The sequence below is a fragment of the Eupeodes corollae genome, chromosome 3 (assembly GCF_945859685.1).
Source record: "Eupeodes corollae chromosome 3, idEupCoro1.1, whole genome shotgun sequence".
Lineage (NCBI taxonomy): Eukaryota > Metazoa > Arthropoda > Insecta > Diptera > Syrphidae > Eupeodes > Eupeodes corollae.
Genome location: NC_079149.1, coordinates 126,086,090 through 126,108,032, shown reverse-complemented (window position 1 = coordinate 126,108,032; position 21,943 = coordinate 126,086,090). Strand labels below are relative to the sequence as shown.

Genomic DNA, 21,943 nt, shown 5'->3' with positions numbered 1-21,943 from the left:
CTAGGTATTTATTTTGTACTTTTTTTTATTTTGTGCTATTTTAATGAAGCTTTTTTTGATTTATTTAACAATTTCGTTTTTCTTGATTTATTACTTTAGTTGACTCACTGTATTAGTAGCTCCAACTATTGTGAGGGGTTAGTTTGATGTGGTAGTTGTCATTAAAATTTATAACTACTAAATAGACATTCCATTTATTGACAAATAGAAAAAATTGTTTAGAATTCGAATAGAATAGAAATATAAAATATTTATGTATAAATTATTATTTAATGCACTTAGCTTAATTAATTGATTATAATACAACGAATGAAAGTTTTGATAGAAAATTTGTACTTCAAATCGAGTTATTTAAGTGAAGTCTCTACACTATCTGTCATTTTTAAAAGTATCGATCTTTGACGTATCCAATATCCTTAATGGCTGAATCACAAACACGCTTCAGCTTCGGCTTCACCTGATGTTTACGAGATCAGCCATAGAAATTCAATGCATTCTATCACAATGGAGCTTCGACCTGACGTTTTGTTTGACAATCGTAAGGAAAAGAACGTAATGTAACGTAATGTGACTCCAAACGGAAGCTCTAGTTCAATTATCTGAACATTTGCTTTGTCTGACAACTTAACAGCTGTAAAAAAATGTCAAAAAACAAAATATTTGCTTTTTGGAAGGATGACGCAGACGAAGCCGAAGGTGAAGCATGTTTGTGATTCAGCCATGAAAAATCCACATCAGCAGAATTGATTTAAATCAAAAATAGTTCAATATATTTTTCACCATGGAATGCAAATGTTTGTGTTTTAAAAGATCTAGATCAAAAATAAATTGATTTATTTCACCCATGGAAACCCCGTATGAGTAGAGGTTGAAGGTTTACAGATTTTTATTTATGCCAACGAAAAGTCTATTTCAAAATATTTCACCTCTCTCAACTTAATTCGCACTTTGTTTGTAAATACAATGTACAGATAAGTCCTTATACTTTTTTCTTTTATGTGAAACAAAACTTAAATCAATCAAATTTAACTGCGGTCGATGTCAAGTGAAACTTAATGCCTATAAAAGTTGTAAGATATTTGTACAAAATCGAATGCAATAAACATTTTGTTTTTCTAGATAAAGATTCAATTTGAACATTTACATAGTTTTTACTAATGACTGCTCAATTTGTTGATGACAGGTGTCAATTTGAGTTTGTGAAATAACTGTAAACATTCTCAAGCGTAGGCAAAAATATTTATTAAAGAAGTTTTTGGCTGTACGATCGTATGATAAAAATACTTACATACGTTTCGAGTAAAAAATGAAATATTAAACAAATTTAATTTGACAGCTGTCAGATTGATAGTCAGAAATAATTAGGCAGATGTCTTTAAAAGTATTTACATATCGTCGGCGGAAAGCAGCATTGTTCCAAGTCCTTAACAAATCGTATGGAGTTAGAATAATTTAGCTTTTCCTGGACAAAAAATCTTTTGTCTACTTGCATTTGTCACTTCTACTAAAAGTTAAAAAAATCACAAACATTTTAATGTTATTCATTTGTCTTTTTCTAATCATCAAGTGGAAGCGAGATGAAATTGTTAACTGTCAAAATTGATTGCCTTAAAAAGTCCACTGTTTTTGGAAGGACTCATTTTGACGTTTCACAGTGGCCCGTTATGACTTTTTTGGTTGCAAAAATCATATTTCCTTAACAAAAAAAAATATCACTTACATTTTTTTTTATCTTGAAGAAAATGTCCAAGGCTATAAAAATTGTGACTTTCAAAAAAAACTGTTAACAGGGTGTTTCAGAAATTTGTTTTAAAATTAGAAGTTTTAACAAAGGTCAATCAATATCATCTAAGCCCGGGGAAATGTGTAATAAACTCATCATTTTTGGAGAGTATCGTTCTTTCAGATTGTTTTGGCTGCTTACATGCATTAAGGAACAAATAAGTGGATCCGAAGAAACTTTACACGTATCTGATATCGATATTTCGTGGAGTCTTTAATTTTGCATTCGTGGGCTTCTTCTGACAGTCCTTCAAGTGGCAGTGATTGATATTCAATGATATTTTGATTTTAAACCAATATTTTGTGCAGAGTAGGTGTGAGTAGTTTTCCAGGATACTTTTGTTTTAAAAGCTCTGCCGTTTTCTTAGTATGCTCCCCAAGTTTAACTGCATTCACTTCTTCTCTGCAATTTAAAACTCTCAATACTACTTTGAGCCTCATTATAACTTCTCAATTGACTCCAGTTATTCGAGCGGTGGCATCTGACTATTCAAAAAATCTTCTTGTATTGTAGAATGACAAGTTTGCTTATCGTCAAAGGTGGAAAACGTCAAAACTAGGTTCGATTTATTAAACAAAGTTCTGGGAAAATTAGATATTAATTTTGAAAAAAATTCCAAATAAGCTGAATTTGTTTGGATAGCTTTATTAACACGTCTCTTATATTCCTCTTATTTTTGACAGAAACAAATTAGGATGGGTGAAAGGGAGTCAAGTAAATTTGTTTTGCAAATTACTTGAAAACTATATGTATTTTTGAAAAAAGTTGTGGGTACATTTTGTAGCTTATTTAATTCTACACAAAAAAGTTGTTGGCAATTTTTTTCATAAAGTTGATAGATTTAGAGAAAAAGGTTGGGAAAGAAGAGAGTTAACATTGGCATTTGCATTTGTCCAAAATTTATGATACAATTTTCATTTTAAAGGTTGCTTAAAAATATGATAAAAAGTGACCTATTTCAAAATATGATTAGTAGTTTCACAATTTTCAAGTTCAGATGCTTTAAAACTTTCTTCACTCAACCGACAAAAGTATAGTTTGTAATGTTTTCATAATGAATGCTCATATTTTTTCATCTGTGAACAATTCAAACAGAAAGTGTGACATCAAGTGAAACCATTTTATAGCCCTTTTCATTATAATAGAACATAACAAACCAACCAAGCACCATGTGATAAAAACAACCACAACGAACACCAAAAACCCAACAAAAGTGCCAAAGTTATAAGTAGAACATAACTAAATGCAATACCAAGCCAACCAACAACAATAATAATAATACCAACATATTGTTAATAAAATAATTATAAACAATACCATCATCATGGATAATTCAACCACCAGCAGCAGCAGCACTAACAACAACAATAGCAATAACAATTCACCATCAGTTGTTGCTGGTTTGGGTCTTAATTCCAACCAAAAACCAGCAAGTTTGGCTTTAAGCTTTCGTCATACTTTACTCCACGACACTCAGCCAGACAGCTTGGATGGCAATGAACAAGACCAACTTATTCGCACCCCATCGTCTAGGACTAAAAAGTTTATAATAATTCCATCGACACCTCCAATTTTAAAACATCAACAGCAGCAGCCCCAATTTCCTGCGCCATCAAGTGAGCAGCTTCATCAACAAAGCAGTGCCGGCTACAACGACAACGACAACGACGGCGACGATTTGTCGGTTCCAACACCTAGCCTTAGCTGTAGTACCCATCCCAAGCCTGCAACGACGACGACGATGCATCAAAGTGGAATTTCGGGACCGTACACTGCCACCGCCACCGCTGCCGCCGCTGCATCGAGCAATGGAACGGCCAATGGTAATGCCTCGAATACCAGCACTTGCACTTGCACCAGTCCGACAATTGCTTCAATCAAGTCGTCATCAAGTCTCGGAGCTGATCTGAGGCCAAAAACGGATCGCAACAGCAGCATGAGATCGGTTGTGTCAGGTGAGTGTTATAATGATCTTTTATGTGACAGTGTGATAATTTGTGATTAAAGTGTCAGCAGTAGTTTAAAGCCCCGACTAATTCAATTGCATAACCCTTGGGGGGTAATTACCCAAGAGTTTGGTCTTGTTTTAGTTTTTTTTTTGGTGAGGGGACGACTCGATGATTATGGACGATCGTGCGAAAAGTTGCAATCTTTATTTTTTGAAACTCGAGGGGGTCTGCTATTTTGCATCATTGATTGTTTCAAGACGCGTTTTTTTGTTTTGTGTTTTAAATCTGAAGCACTTATTGTATTAGCACGAAGCTTAAGTTTAGAGCGCTCTACTTGCGTGGGCACAATATCCTCTAGTGTGATCTTGAATAAGCTTTGATTGTTATAAATTATGTGTTTTTTCGTTTTAATTTTGCAAACTCAAAAATGCAAAATAAAAAAGTTCAAGTATTTTAATCTGAAGTCTGTTTATTCTTAAATTGGGCTCTACTAAACTTAACTACCTACACTGAACAGGCACAGCATAGTACACAAAATTGAGACAAAGTTTAATTTTGTTAATGAAATGTGTACTTGTTGGTTTTATGGAGCACTTCAATTGTGAATTCGGCGTGTGTTATTATTTTGAATTAAAGAATCCCCTTAATTTGGCAATGCTTGGAAATATTTGACACTTAAGTGATTGAAGTTTATTTGGAGAAACATTCTTAGATTTGGTTAAGTTGCTTGTGCATGGCACAGGTCCGGATTAGGCGGTTTAAGATTTATGAAAAAACTTAGTAATGAGGTTTCTCTAGATATTTCAGGGGTTTGAATTTTCAAATCTTTCTTTTAGTTAATTTTTATAATTTCAAAGATGAAGTTGTTCTCTATGAACAGTTGATTTTTGTTTTATAATTCCTTACAAAATCGTTTGCTGCAAGCGTTCCATTTTCTTGTCATTTCAACCTGTCAGTTTTCCTTTCAATGACCAACTCTAACCTAAAATACTTGATTCCGATCGGGTAATTCATTTCCATTGACATACATTTTTAATTTAAGCTCCAACCAACCAACAATTACAATAATTGGTTTTAATGATGGCTATAACTTGTTTCTAGCTAAGGAAGATAGGCAACCCTAGGGGTCGAAAAAGAACGGCAGTTTTTCAGGAATACTACAAAATATATCGAGATTACAGAAACGGGATTTTTTATACGTAAAATTACTGCGACGATAATATGTTTCAAGCATTATATTTTAAAATGGCGACTGGGCAGTGTTTTTGCAATGACATCTCCTTTTTGTAATTGTCAAGTGCCGGTCAAACAGCTAATGTAATTTTTTAATCATGGTGACAAGCCTAAGAAGTAAGATTTTTTCAAGTCAATCGGTTGGAAACTGCCTGAGCTATGCGGCCGGCAAATAGATTATTGAGATAATGGTGTTTGACGTTTTAAGGAGAAGCAAATTATTATTGATTTCAAAATGCAATTAGGACTTAAATTCAAAAATACTATAAGTAATAAGTAATTTTTTTGCTATACATCTACGCCTACTGAGCCTTGATCCTTGAACAGTAAAACCTCAATCTATGTAATCATAAACTGTCTGATAGCTGTCAAATAACTTCTCTATTTTTTCTAAGCACTTTACAGCACATCAATATTTTCCATAACCTTAATTAAAGTCGAGCTCGAAAATCACTCTACTGGCGTCAGGTTTTTAAGATATTCACCCTTATTGCGAAAATCAATTATCATTTAATAAAGTGATATTTTTCAATGAATTCTATTAAATGGTATTGTGACCATCAATTACCAACACTGTTTACCTACTGTGAATTTATTTTAATTATGTGTCTGTTTTGAATGAACAAATCGGTATTGTGAACAACAATTGTCCTCAATATGTTAGTTAGCTGTCAATTTGTGTATCAATCATAAATTTGCGATGTCTGAGTTGGAATAGCAAAGAAATAATTACAAAGTGTTGGTTCTCGAGTATTTAAAGATGAAGATTGTTAAGTATATTCCTTCCAAAGGAATCACAGCTGTGGAGATTCATCCAGTTAATGAAATAGAAAGTTGAACTCAGCAAAGGATTTTGTTCCAAAACTGTAGCTTATAAAAAGTGGACAACATTTGTTGTGGATCTTAATGGCTTAGGTCCTCCAGACCGGTCTTAAATGCAAAATAACCTAGAAATGACATCTGATGTTGGTGGCTCCAACAGGCTTCATTACTTCAGTAATTTCAACAGACTAGATATTTCCTCAAAAAAGAAACAAGATCAATATAAAAATGGAGATATTCACAATGGTATCACATTTTATTAATGGCTGCGTTCAATCTCGTGTTGGATAGGGTATCTTGGATAGGTGGATTTTTAGATACCTTGTTGAACGAGTTGGATAGCTGTATTGAGATAGCTGTCAAAAAATAAAAACAACTTTCAGCTGTTCATAAAAAGCAGTGAAAAGTTTAAGCTACAAAGTCAAAATCGTTGTAAGATAAAACATTTATTGGATAATTCAACTGATTCGTCGGACGAATGTCATATTTTTCAATTTTATTTCTAATTCCTTCTCACCAAAAATTGACCCTTGTTCTTCAAGAACTTTTCAAATTTCTTGAAAATTGTTCTTCGACGGGTTTTCGGGTCTCAGAGCTGGTCCTTTCTCTTTCTGCACTCCTCCAAGAAGAGCAGAATAGATTAACAGTGGTCGGCATTACTATTTGGACAGAGTGAATATCCTGGTATTTTGATATTTTTGGTAAAACTGAAATAGGAATTGGATTTTAGGCAAAAAATGGATAATTTGATGGCACAGTTATTTTGTTATAATTAGATTAATTATTGAATAAAAATAAAAATCTCTTTTTGTTATGTCATAATTATTTTGACAGTTTAATTGTATTTAAAAAAACACTATTTGTAGAACGTAAAACTAAATTATTGATAAATTAGTAGAAAATGTTGCCTCCTTTAGCATCTATGACTTTTTGAAGTCGTTTTGGAACTGATTTTGCAAGTTTCTGGAGCATTTCTTCCCAAAGAGTTTTACCTCCAAAATAGTCTCATCCCTTCTGCTAGTCAATGATGAATTCCTCTTTCCTTTTATATAAGCCCATACATTTTCTATAACATTTAAGTCGGGGCTTTGGGGTGGCCAGTTGAGGGTTTCCAACCCAATGTCATTCAGAAACTTGGTGATCATTTTGCTTTTGTGGCAAGGTGCATTATCTTGTTTGAAAAATGAAAGAGTTTCCTATGAGTCTATCGCCAGATGGAAATGCGTTCTCATTTAACACATCTAAATATTTGCTTTGGTTCATGGAGCCATCGATTGGGTCGAGGTCCCCATGACCGCTTGCAGAAATGCATCCCCAAAACATTACTGATCCACCACCATGGAACATGGTCTGCAAGACTGGAGCAAACTTTGTATGCATTTCCGCATTCAAACAGATTTTTTCTTAGGTGATCGATGAAACTCAAAGGAACTTTCGTCAGTCCATAAAACTTTGTTCCAGAAGCTAAGAGGCTTTTTTACATATTCCCTTGCGAATTTCAATCTTTTTAATTTATTCTTAGGAGATATAAATGGTATCTTTCTTACGGTATACGTCCCAAAATTATATTCTTTGAGACATCTGCGAATTGTTCTATCACTAACGGAACTTTTTTGGAGGGATTTCATTTCAAGCTCCAAACTTTTATCGGTTAATGGTGAATTCTCTCAAAATTCTTTTAGAGTAGTTTTTCGTTTTCTATCCTTCCGTGGTAGATTTTGTACAGAATTCGTTTTTTATGTTTGTTTATTTGTTAGTACTCGGTTTGTCTTAATAAATTCAGTTATCTGCATATTTGTTTAATAGACACACCGTAATTAAATCTTGCGACAATAGATGCTCTAACCTCAATACTGAGTTCCACCGTTTTAACCATTTTTGCACAAATCGGAGCCTTAATGAATTCAACTTTTTGATATATGCTTTAAATTTGTAAAAAAAAATTGACTTACCAAGCATACAGAAGAACATCCTTCAAAATAATTTTGTCACTCAGAAAAGAGCACTTTAAATACAAAAAGAGCAGCCTTGCAGCAGAACACCATCCAAATGACTGAGTTTGACCATCACGTGATCTATTATAACATACTTATTAACTTGTTATGTTATCGATTTGCTCTCTTCAAACTTTTACCGTTATAAATTATTATCACAAGAGCGAGAGATGTACATCTGTCAAAATAGTTATGTTCCCAACCTTAAAAAAAGAGAGTAGTTTTTCTTTGGGGGTTTTGAATTATCTAAAAGAATAACTTATCTTTCCTTTCAGTGACCTTATTTGCTTGTAGCTCCACAAACTGTCCGCCTCTGTCTGCTTTTATACATAAAAACAAAAAAGTTGGATTTAGTTATTTAAACAAGATTAATATAATTTAGCCTGTATTTTGTTCTACCTCTGGAACAGGATGAAGTTTTTCAACTTCAGAATGCTGGACACTAGACCTAGGAAATTGGTCATTCACAAAACGAAAACAAAATAAGTCAATTTTAAAGTTTAAAGAAATAGATCATAATTACCTTCTAATGTTCACCTAACAATTTGTATCTGAAAGCTGAAAGCAATTTTCAAGTTTCTTATAATTCAACCATGTTTGAATCAGCTGTTCTGTCAGATACCTACATACCCCAGAAATTCTTGCATACCTTTGGACTCCTTTTTTGACATCTCAGCTGTTTTTGATAAGCTCTTATTTTACACGTAAAACACTAACAAAAAGGTATCCGGATACCCTATCTGTCTGAGATTGAACGCAGCCAATTAGCTTACGAACTACCGAATTTTGTTTCAATTGATAAATTGTGTCAACCGTCATTTAGTTGATGGTTGATGTAGCAATAAATAAACAAAATTCACATCTTTAATCCTAATCTTCAATATTCATTAAATTATTTAAAGTAGTTCATAAAACTTTCGACAAATTTTCAAAAGTTGTTTAGACGTCAATAGTCTCACATTATTTCGTAAGAAACATTGACCCAGTTATGCTAAAATAGTTTTTAACAGAAAGCCCCAAATGCTTTGAAAATAACTTTCCTTGTTGTTGCAAATCCGTTGAAAATGGCTACCACATCCAATTTTATTGAAAAACTACAAAAATAATGTTGAAAACGAGTATTTTAAAAGTTGAGCAGAAAGACAAAATCAAAGTTTCGATTCGAAATAACCTCCAAAAGCTATTATTCACAATCATGAAAGCTTTAATCTTAAGATTCCGCAAAACTTCATATAGACAACTAAAAGAAATTTCTTGAATCTAAGTAAGACTTAAGATTTAAACTGTATCCAGGGGTTCGATTATGAGGTTCGCGGTGGAGCGTTTTCAATTCGACTTCTCAAACTTGACTCGCGTCTTATTTCCTTATTAACGAATTCGCGGCGAAGCGGAAATAGTTCTTCCTATATTCCAGTGATTTGACACTTTTGGTTTGACTTTTTCTTCCTATATTCCAGTGATTTGACAGCTAACTCAAATTTTAAGAAAGAATCCACGAAATCTCTTTCGCTGTCAATCCGCCAAAAAAAAGCTGTCGGATTTCAACTCGGCAACAAACATTATGACATTACAAACCCGCCTTCGAATTTTTTAAAACCTGATGTTATATAAAAATTGTAAGGCTAGTTTCGAATTCAGGATAATTAAATGTTAAGTGTTATTAAACATACCTACATTTAAACACAGAAAAGAAAGACCAGCTAAAATTTAGGATGGCCAGTTTGTGTCACAAGCTTTGCACGGCATATCTTTGAACTCGAATCCAAACTTCTTAAATGTTGAAATTGAGAATTTCTAATATCAATATCTAATCGAGAGATTAAAACAACAAATAATAGGGATTAATTGGAGAACCCTTACCGCACAGGTTGACAGGTTATCAATTATTATAAGTACCACATTTATCAATCAATTTTCCTTGAATGAAACAACCATTTTTAAAGTTTTTTTGTCTTCAATATTTCCTGACTTTGCAATTAAATTGATGTTCAAATGGCAAATGCATTCCTATTTTTTGTATCTCATAAATCCATCATTTCTGATAACATCACTATCTCACTCGTATATTTTTTATTTCCAGCTTATTCCCCCGATGCAGATCATCAAGACTCCCCCAATCCATTGTTGCGCCCTTCAACCAGTGGCAAACAGCTTAGTACAAGTTCCTATACCTACGCTGACAGCGCTGCCAGTCAGATTTATTCTGACGTTACATCAGTTCGATCGTTAGCTTCGATTGGCATTGGCTCCACTGATGGACGTAAATTGGTGATTCGAAGAGTTCCGAACACACCCAACGAATTGTTTAGCATAGTAAATCCGCCATCACCACCGTAAGTATTATTCAATTTAAAATTTAAACAAACTAAGCAAAAGATAGATCGCACACAATTTTCTTATCTCTGATGTGCAGCAAATAAATACGAAATACGAACTTTATCATTATCTAAACTTTTTAAACGATCATCATTAAGCAATTTTAGTCGAGGAAATGGAGATGGATTCGCTTCGGGGAAATAGGCAATTATTAACGCTGCGCGTCTTTTGAAACCGCAAGCACATCACGTTTAGGTGAAGCCATGTGACTATGACTCTGACTGGACTTAGAACTTAAAAATTCTACTAGGTATAGGTTGTGTGTCTAATTACCTCAAGGATTGTATAATTGTTTCGCAAATTCTCAGATTGCAGTCCTATAAAGCGAGATCTATAAGCTGGTTTTATTTTTCAAAAAGAAAGATCCATAAGCTTATGCGGGATAGCCTAAATTGTGATGATGGCCTTGAGTGTGATAAAAGGGGAATTATAGTCAATTCATCCGCTGTACTAATATATCCATCGTGTCATAAATATATTGTTTAATTGCTTAGGTAATCAACAAGTTAGACTTTGCAATTTAGTATAGAAACTAGCAGACGACTAGGAATTTTTGCTAATCACGAACATCCGAACTATAATTCCAATTCCACAAAATAGCCTAATTAAATGTGTCTGCTGGTGAACATAGTTATTTTAAGCTTTTAATTTCAGCTTACGTGAGGCTCGTGTGAACAATGGACACAACAACAAGTAGATATTTGTCGGTCGGTTCTTTTGACACATTAGGTTGTACCTAATGCACACGTTTTCATATGGAATAGCATTTCAGTTTAGATTAAAGTTTAAAAAGCGTATTTCCGTTACTAACTCTAAACTTTTGAGGAATTAAAATCATTAGAGATTATAAATAAAATAAACGAAGGGACTCTGAGAAATTATTTACACCACCTGTCAAATACAGAAACAGATGAGTCGAATATTGAGAATGACATTGCCCAACAAAATACAAGAACAACAAAAATGATATTAGGAGAGGTCCAAACACAAAGCAGATCAATTTTGTTAAACGTCAATAAAATAAGAAGGGTGAACACACCCCAGATTCCCATCTTTTATAAGCGATTCTATGGCTGATTCTACATCAAATAAGGTCCACAATAAACAAAAACTATGGGTTGCTTGATTATTTAGGTTATTTATTTGATTTTTATATTTGAGCACTTGTCAAGCTGACAGCTGTCAACAAGCCTAATGATGCCTGATGTTGTAAATTATTAACATTTTTTTCGATAGTACGCACATAAGATTGTTTTAAGTTAGTTTAGAGTCTGGATCGGTTTGAGATCATAGTGCGCCTTCAAAAGTGCACTTATTTTTGATCTGTCAAACTAAAGCTAAGGACAATAGATTGTAAGATCTTTCAGTGTTCTGACTTCTGACAACAGCTGGCAATGAGCAGGCAATATCCAACTATAATTCAATAACTTCCATAACAGTCTTAAAATTTCATTGACAGGTGGTGAACTGACAATTCTCTGAAGATCACGTTTCCGAAAATATTTTCAGGTTGAAAACTGTCATTTCCCACGGTTGACAGGAATCATAATACAAATAAAAAGATTTTTCGATACGTTTTTTAATATAAATGAAAAATATATTAATTGCTACAATGTTAGCGGCTACCGTGTTAGAAGACAGCGACGATTCATGTAACCATCATTCTCCATCATCTTTTTTTTGGAGATGATGGCTTTGGTGACCGTGAAGGTGCATTTTTTTCCACTTCAGATATTTCTACTTAATTTTCAATTACAATAGAAAAGCACTAATTTTAGATCAAATAAAAACTTAAAACAACTTCAGTTCTTTTTCATATGATTTATTATATTTTTATGACAATGGAGAAATTTTCAGGAACTGTCAGATGTATTAGTCAAAGACATTTTACAATTTCAAATATGTCCGACAATGTCCTAATTGTCTGACAATATTTAAAATAATTAAGATACCTGACATTTTCTTTGTTAGGTTGTTGTCTGACAATGACGTTTCTGTCAAAAGAAATTGGCTGCGTTCAATCTCGTGTTGGATAGGGTATCTTGGATAGGTGGATAAATAGATACCTTGTTGAACGAGTTGGATAGCTGTATGTATTGAGATAGCTGTCAAAAAATAAAAACAACTATCAGCTGTTCACGAAAAGCAGAGAAACATTTAAGCTTCGAAGTCAAAATTGTTGTAATATTTAAAATAAGTAAGATGACATTTTCTTTGCTAGATTGTTGTCGGACAATTACTTGACAATGACGTTTCTGTCAGGCAAACATTTTGTATTCAGACGATTGTAAGATATTTGGGGCAGATTATTCACTGACAGATCGGACAATCACCCGTTCTTAGCTCAGCTTTACCTGAATCCCAATACAATCAAAAAAGCGATAAGCTCCAATAAAACGAATCCTAAGTCATTATGGGTGTCTACTTTTTTTCCGAATCTGCTAAGGGAAAACATTTTAGACTTAAATGGAAAATATTTGAATAGAATTAGGGCCAAATTGAGACATATTGTATTTAAAACGTTCCTATAATTTTAATTAAACACTTTAAGCATACCTTAAGAAACATAAGCATAACATATCGATCAACACACATTTAATAATTCTATACTCAATAATTCATGCAAATGACGTTCGTTTTAGATTAAGATAATCTAATAACAATAAATTAATTACATGTTGATTTAATCTTTTTGTTTTATTATATGCTAATCATGTTTCCTTTGATCAATTTTAAAATTGATAACTCATTATGTTAACACATCTATCAAGCAACATTGATTGAATAATAAATATTTTGTTCTGTAATTCAAATGAAAAGAAAAAATAAAAAACTATTCGATGCACCTTTGTTATGCGATGACAACAAAGCGTAATAATATTTATCGAATATATTTGTATAATTTATTATTTTGCACTACAACCATCAATGCGAAATTAACATTCTTACATGTACTTTTATGCACTGAAAGAAACAAATCTGTGTTAAATTTAAGTCATCTACGTAACGTATCGAACATTGCGTATTGGATTTGACAGATGATATACAAGTAGTTAATGTCAGAATCATAATTTCCAGATGTTGCCGGAAAACTTTTCATGACTAAACAAGGAATGTTAAGAATAATAATCAACATACGAATAACGTAACGTACATCGTGTATTGATCAGTTTGACAGTTAATGATCATAAATTATGGATGACACCGGAAAGCTTTTCAAACGACTTAGGTAATTTATTGAACATAGCGGACATTTGATCGATAATTTAAAATTGTATAATGTCAAAATCAAAAATAGGGAGTACATTTCATCGGAAAAAATTTCCATGCGACTTTAAGGAACATATCGAACATTGAGTATTGATCAATTTGATAATTTTAAAATGGCTAATGATAGATTCATAAATACATAATTATATGTACATACGATACGACTTTATGTAATAGATAGATACGTAACGTATCGAACATTGCTTATTGAATTTGACAGATGATGTGAAAGTAGTTAATGTCAGAATCATAAATTCTAGATCTTGCAGGAAAATTTGTCGTGACCATTTAAAAACAAGGAATGTTAAGAATAATAATCAACATACGAATAACGTATCGTATTCATCAATTTGACAGATAATGATCATACATTCTAGATGACACCGGAAAACTTTTTAAACGGCTTACATACGTAATGTATTGAGCATTGCGTACATTTGATCAATTTGACAGATAAATTAAAAATGTATAATGTCACAATCATAAATAGGGACTACATGTCAGCGAAAAATTTTCCATGCGACTTTAAGTAACGTATCGAACATTTCGTATTGATCAATTTGACAGATGATTTTAAAAGGGCTAATGTCAGAATCATACTCGTAATAACAAAAACATACCATACGATACGACTTTATGTAATAGAACTTTGCGTATTGATCAATTTGACAGATGTTTCATACATGGTTTACGTCAGAATCATTAATGTTAGATGTCACAAAAAACCTTCCATGACCATTTATAATAAGAAATGATATAAATTATGAAATAATAAATATCAAAACAGAGGGCAACTATCTTTTTGTTCAGTGTAGACATTTCAAAAATTGTGTCATCAATATAGTGACAATAAAATGCGGTTTTGAGATAATTATACGCGGTTGTGTGATGCATCCGTAAGTTTATTTAGAAGCTAGACTTTAACTATAAAAATACCATAACGGATATGAATATCAATCGATTGAAATTTAAAAGATAGTTTTTGTTTGGACTGGAAATGGTTTAATATGGAACAAAAATTTTGAATTTAATGCAATATTATGTCAGTCATTCAACTTTTCACTAAATTTTCCAACTTTTCAACCTTCAGATAATAATTTCAGACCCCATGGCTAATATATAAATTAAATATTTATATAAATACATTTTGTGTGCAACAAAGTTTGTCGACACAAATAATTAATATACCCTCATTTCCAATAATTGATGTTATTCTTTATAATTTTGTATTTATTTTACTCGTTTTTAAAATATATATTATTTAGCACAAAATGTGTTGTTGCATTAAACTTAACTTCTAGAAAGTTTGCATAGTGAGAAAAGTTTTGTAGAAAGAATTTTTAGTGATGTTTTTCAACGCATTCGGGTTACACCAAAAATAGTTCAAAAATATTCTTCCATTTAAAGTGGATGTTGTATAATTTTCCATAATAAACTGAAAATGTTTTCACTGATTTTCTACTTAGTGAGTTTTTCAATTTGAAGAAAAATCTTAAAGACAGTTTTTAAATGCATCCCGCGAGTTTCGTTGAATATCAAACTGATGATGAAAATCAAAATGGCAAATTACCATACATGGAGCTCACTTGGAATAGATTTAACCGAGTAGCAAAAGTGTAAGTGCTTAAAAGATTAATAATTCTTATTTAAACATAACAGAAACCTATGAAATACAAACAAAATCAGATCGTAGAAAAAATCTAAATCTTCACGTTGGGCGCCAATTAAAAAAAAAATGCTTCTATTGCTCAATAACCAAAGATTTAAGAATTTCAATAATTTCAAAAATGTTTTGCCATCCACACGCGTAACATGTAACTCTTTGATAACAAAATCAAGATTTTGAAACGTCATCAGGTCCTCGCTTCATATCATGGACGCAAAATACATAGTCACAGTTTTCGCAAAATGAAACATTTCTTGCACTGGAATCTTCGGCAAAGGCAGATTCTGCATGTAGTAAAAAACAATAGCTCCAACATCTTCTCTTTCACCACATAATCCCAGAACCTCTTGTTGTTTATTGTACAACTTTTTTGCCCATATTAGATGAATCATTTTTTCATCACGTTTAGCAGTATCACTTAGTCCTGCAGTATTTATTTTTGTACTTAGTCCATCGCATGTTGAACAGACGTCAATCTGTGGCCTCCAAAATCTGAACGAGAAATTAGCATGGAAGTGTTTCCGATAAAAATCGTAGTTCGCGACATATCGGTGTGTTCAGGATACTTGGTGCAGAAAAGTTCATACATTATCTTGATATTTAGTGATGCCACTAAAAACTGAATATGCTTGTTGCTGTGGTGTGCCTTTTTTAAGGGGAAGGATCGCATGTGATCATTCAGAGCAACAATCAAACTGTTAGGTAACCCGTTTGCGCGTACATCCTGTTTCCCACGCTGATCTACAGGTGTTCTGCCCGCCGCCACAAGTGATTAGAGCCGATAAATTGCACTGCTATAGATACGCAAAACAAAATGGAGAACACTTGTCTGCATATTCTTGTTTTAACAATATTTGACACCATTATGTTGTAACCAAAGGAATGTTGTCGCGTTGCTGGGTTTTCTGTGCCAGACCGATCTTCGATCCACTGGCGTGCATTCTATAAGTCCTATAAGATATGTGTCCTGCTCATTCTTTGACTGACAATTGTAAACGTTCCTCATGACCCTTCCAGTTATAGCGATTGACTATTAGGTGAACAAGTTAATATCCACTACACAGTTCTTACGCTATTGTAGGGCTCACCGCGTAATCGGTGCAACCTTTAATCTTCTTGCTTATATAAATTATTTTCTCCTTAGGATTGTTTCATACTACACGATTTTAACCGTACGGCAAGAAACCGGATGGCGACATTTTGTTAGAAGCGCGAGAAAGAGCATATACGCTTTTATATTATACGTTCAAGGCAAAATGCCGGCCTCGCGCTGTGTAGCAACCGTCTACTGTCACTATAGTATACGGCAGCCGGACGGCGCGGCGCTATAAGCTTAGTGGCGTACGTGAAAAAATAAATATTTTCACATCAAACAATTTTATTCGTGCGGCAAAGCTCGATCAGCCACTTCAAAATACGATTACTACCCTGAGAAAATGTATACTAAGCACAGGAACCCTTCATATATCGTGTTTTACCGTACGGTTAAAACCGTATAATCTGTAATTACCCATTGATCCGGTTTATGCCGTCCGGTTTTTTGCCACGCGGTCACAACCGTGTAGGGTGAAACGAGCCTTATTCCTCGCTTCCTCTTACTTGTAGATGGTACATCACTATTGCTGCAGTCACTAGACATTTCTCTGAGACATCACATTTTTCTTCCTAAATAAAAAATTTGGTTCGAAAAAATCCACGTCACCTCTTAAATGTTACACTTACAAACCTTTAAAAATATAGTTATTTACTGTTTACTCACAACTGACGATTCAATTATCTTAGCATATTATTTCAACGTTGAATTCCTTCACCAAATTTTAATGGTCAATTAAATCGATGTAATAATTTTGACATTTCATAGATATTTGGTTTTTAAGGTTAGAATATTTAAGGTAACAGTTTTTCAACCACAAGGATCAAGTATTCAACATTTCCTAGACTTGTTTCACCAAATTGTGAATAATGTTAAAGGCATGATTATCCTATCACTTCAAAAACTTCACTTTCATCAATCTGACACTAATCCTCCCTATCACAGGTCCCGTCACGTCAGAGCAAATCCGTACTACAAATGATCACAACAAAGTGTCAAACTTTTATCCAAATATAAATAATTTCGCCAAAACTCTGTTTCCAGTTATACTGTTGATTACGACTGCCGAAAATGTCACATTCATCAAAGTAGTGTTTATAACGAATATGAATAATCATGAGATATTCCGTCAACATTAAGAGCATTCACGATCCAGTACAAAAATTATAGAAAAAGTGTAAATGTAAGATTTATTAAGTGACGTTTACAGTAGGGGAATAATACTAAGATACGCCGCCGTTAACATGAAAAGTATTCACAATCCGCTACAAAAAGTCTAGAAAAATGTAAATTTTAATTTTCGTATTTGACCGTGAACACACTTTTTGTAATTCATAGCAACACATAAGAAAACGTCAGTTTTTGAAATTTCTGAAAAAGTTTTGGAATGACTTGGCTTTTGTGATATTGATCTTTCTTAGTTAAAAAATGTCAATAAAAAAAGGAAAATATTATTAAATTTGAATTGAAAGAAAATAATAAATAAATTTAAGAAATTTCCTACTTCTTAAATTAAGTCTAAAATAATTCAAATTCCCTTTTCGGACCACATTTTTTTTTCAACTTGGAAATAAAAATACCATTAATTTGAAATGTGCTCAAACACAGCTGTCAAACGTGATCCATTTTTGGCCTTTCGAGAGCTGCTTGAAAGATTAAATTATTTTTCTAATATTTTAATAGTATCCAAAAGAAATAAATATGTATTCCAATGAAGCTAATTACAACTGACACTTTTGAAATTCAACAAAACCTAATGGATGTGTTAATAAACTTTGCACTTTTATATATTTTTTTTTTCAATTTCGACGAAAAATATTAACTTCAACGGCTTCGTTTTACTTCACACTTCTTATGGTCTTCAGATTTCGGACTGAAAATTGATTCGAGAGCGATTTCAGATTGATTTTTATATACAGAACTTGTCAAACTGATGGTTGTAAAAAGTTCACGTTAAGATATTCAGATCCGACAAAATTGATCTCAGAGCAATAATAAAAATTACTACTACAAAATACCAATATGTGCATAAAAACTGGGATATGATATCATTATTTCTTCATGATTATTTCGCATGATATTATCATACAATTTTGACAATAAGTGACTATGTCATCTGTCAGATTAAATTATCTCTTGAACTGTCAAACTACATTCGTTCATGATTGATTTCCATAAAATGATTTAAACATTAATGGATATGTTTCTACTTGTCTATATCCGATTATAAATTATAATTTTTTGCAAAAGTGCTCCATTTCTTGAAGCTGAACCTATCGATAATTATAAACTAGTCAATATCTATAAGTCATACATTTATTTTAACATGAGTTTTAATCACTCTAATTAGACTTTAGAAATGGGCTAATCAATTTTATTTTTATCTAAAAATCAATACATAATTCGAAACGAAAAATTATATATTTTCATAAACATGTTTGTAGATCATATTAACATGGTAAAAAGGTTGTTAAGTGAACAAGGTCAAGCTTTTTAAACGATGATGATTTATTTATTTATTTTGTAAACAAGTATAGTGTGTACTTTTTATGGTCTATTTTCATGTGTTGATCTTTTGACTTTTAACTATTTTCGATCGATATTTGTTTGCAAAGTATTTAGCAAGAGTTTTAAATCTTCAAAGAGTCTTTTTATGAAGCGTTTTATAATGGAGATGAAACGAGTTAACTTTTTTAAGGTGAATTAGGAGCATTTTAAACATGCAAATACTACATTGCAAATTTGAATGGTCAATAAACTTTTGATTAAAATTTTGCAAATTAATTTTGTTTAATAATTTAACAGATCAAGTTAACTGCAGAAAATTGATAATTCCGGGGAAACAGTAATTTAGCAGATTTTAAAGTTAAGTTTTCATCATTCAAACCAATCATTGTAATTTTTTGACAGTTGATCAATGAAATAAACTGACAAGTGGGAATACAAAGAAAATCGAAATCGAAAATGGAAATGTTAATGGCTGAAACATAAACACGCTTCAGCTTCGTCTACGTTACGTTGGGCCTGCTTCGAGGTTGCTTTGAATGACACTTCCAATATGACTTTTCTAAAATGGCACTTCTGTCATTAGCAGCTGTTATTTTTTCTCAAAATAAAAAAAAATATGAGTTTTAAAATCAAAAAGAATACATTTATCGCGGAAGCAGCTTACACAGCCTATACCTACGGGAATCCCTGCAAAACCAAATGTATTTTGTTTGTTGACTTTTGTCTGTTGAGCTGTCAGACAAAGCAGATGTTCAGCAAATTGGAACTCGAGCTTCCGTTTGGAGTCACATTACGTAACATTACGTTATTTTCTTACGATTGCAAAATGAAACGTGAGGTCGAAGCTTCACTATGGCTGAACTCGTAAATGTCAGGCGAAGTAAAAGCTGAAGGGAGTTTGTTGTTCAGCCATAAAGCTATCATTGATTTTGATCGTTCAAAAGAATCGTTGGAGCTTTTTGACAGGACGGTTGTAGCGATCATTTAAACAAATTCTCATTGAAATCCACCACACAATTTTTTTTTTTATTCTTGTCAACCACTTCCAGATTGAAATTCCTTACTTTTAATACGATTAAATCCCCTTTTTAAACCAATTTTATTGGATAATGAAAATATATAAGTCAGCCATTTCAGCCATCAGCTTTATCCATTTAGGTCTTCAATTTAACCAAATGACTCTTTTAAGTCAAGTGTTTCAATTAAACAATATCATCGGGCTTAATTGTTATAGATTTTTTGCAACAAGCGAACGCGGATTTGTAATTAAATTGCATTCTCTCCCACTGCCCCTGTGCCCCTTCCCTTCATCTATCTGTCCACTTGTATAACCTGTAGGCGATCATACAAACACGTACAATTTAAATATGGCGAAACTAATGCGGCTTAGTTGTCCGTGTAAACTGCAAACTGGAACAAAAAGAAAGCCAGTAATCAGCTTAACCAAATGACTATACGCGATTGCAAAAGCGATTGCATCTCCTCGTCTGAATCCCAAATAAAGTGTCATTAATCACCATAAACGATACCAGGGTGTATAATTATATTGCCATGCGATTGCTATCGTTAAATGTGACTAATTGTTTTGTTCACACCCGAGCATTGTTATTATAAAAGCTTCAAGCGTTTACTTTTATGAAAAATATACAGGCAGTCACGAAAGTGTTCCTATAGGGCTTAAAAAAGGGCTAAATTAACCCTTTTCGTTTGAGTGCATTTGTTGTGTTGACCCTCCGCCGTCTTTGTGTCTCTGCCATCGGATTCAGATATGTCAAATTTACTTGCACCAGTAAGGGAATGGGTTTGTAAGTTTTGGGCGCTTTTGACAGTTGTCTTTACTGACTACTGTTTATTTCTTTCTACTTTTCAACTAAAATTTTCAGACCTTAATGGCTACATCACAAACACGCTTCAGCTTCGGCTTTGTCTGCGTTGCGGTGGGCCTGCTTCAAGGTTGCTTTGAATGACATTTCTATTATTTTATCCCTCCAAAGAGAAAATATTATGTTTGTTGACATTTTTTTACAGCTGTTGAGCTGTCAGATAAAGCAAATGTTCAGATAATTGAACTAGAGATTCCGTTTGGAGTCACATTAAGTAAGATTACGTTCTTTTCCTTACGATTGTCAAACGAAACGTGAGGTAGAAGCTTTGATAGCATGCATTGAATTCCTATAGCTGAACTCGTAAACGTCAGGTGAAGCCGAATCTGAAGCGTGTTTGTGATTCAACCATAAATCTCTCCCCACTCAAAATTAACAACAAGTGACAGTGACAAGTTTATGATATTTCTTAATGGAAACAGCTGTCAAATGTAACGTTATATTGTGCAATCTCAGAAAATTTACTTTAGTGACTTCAATTTTCATCCAGATTTATTTTCGTTTTGGAAAATGTACGATTCTTATTTCTTAAGACATATTTTAATCGTCAGTAAGAAAATTATGTTAAAGTTTTAGCTAAAAGCATTGACATATCATTTTTCATAGCTGAATGAAGACTTTTCTGACTGACTGTACATATATGACATATCTTTATGTGACGTTTCTCATTTTTTATTTTTGCAGACCTCAAGGTGTAGACGATGATGATGATAGCTTTATGGACTTTTCGGATAATTCGGCATATCTGAAGCCACGCCAGCAACACTGGGCGAATAAGATGCAGTTCGTTTTAGCCTGCATCGGTTACTCTGTTGGCCTGGGCAATGTCTGGAGATTTCCCTACATGTGCTACAGAAGTGGAGGAGGTGAGTTTTCTTTGTTTGTTGTCTCTCTTCATTACATCAGAGCAGCACCAGTCAGCATCGGAATGGAAATTGGTCACTTATCTTGAGAGGGATCAGCGCCAAGTGTCACAACAGATTTGTTGTTATAGCGCGTTTCCTTTTCGCATTAGCACTTGTACGACAAAGGGTATGTGTGATGATGTTTGTTAAAGCTGTCAGGCGCACCACAATGACGACCGTGATGTCAACGACGACTGTCAAATGATAGACAACGTCGACGTTCGGTCACCGCTGAGGGGTAGATGCGCAGCACAGCAAAAGCTGCTGCTTGTGTAGGTTATAGTTACGTCTTGCTCTTTGTTGACAGCTTTAACAAATGTGTCAAATGAAAAAATGAGATGAAGATTAAAATCTTCAATTTCCTGGCGAACTTTTGTTCCACATGAATAATGACATGCCAGTCCCAATGTTTCTCCTCACAATCAGACTCAGACTCGGACTGTGACTTGCCTCCGAGATGA

General features: G+C 33.2%; 1 protein-coding gene across 8 annotated transcripts in view; it reads left to right on the top strand.

The window, feature by feature from the left end:
* The window catches only part of LOC129949033 (sodium- and chloride-dependent GABA transporter ine), a 35,895-nt gene that overhangs the window by 3,917 nt on the left and 10,035 nt on the right, over positions 1-21,943 (top strand). For 2 of the 8 annotated variants that reach the window (XM_056060235.1, XM_056060233.1), the window contains exons 2-4: positions 2,879-3,738; positions 9,862-10,114; positions 21,262-21,443. In XM_056060235.1, the coding sequence (XP_055916210.1) occupies positions 3,108-3,738; positions 9,862-10,114; positions 21,262-21,443 (1,066 nt within the window). In that variant the 5' untranslated portion in view covers positions 2,879-3,107. Of the gene's footprint in view, positions 1-2,878; positions 3,739-9,861; positions 10,115-14,804; positions 15,044-21,261; positions 21,444-21,943 lie in introns of those variants that run through there. The other 6 variants (XM_056060239.1, XM_056060237.1, XM_056060240.1 and 3 more) reach the window with 4 other exon arrangements.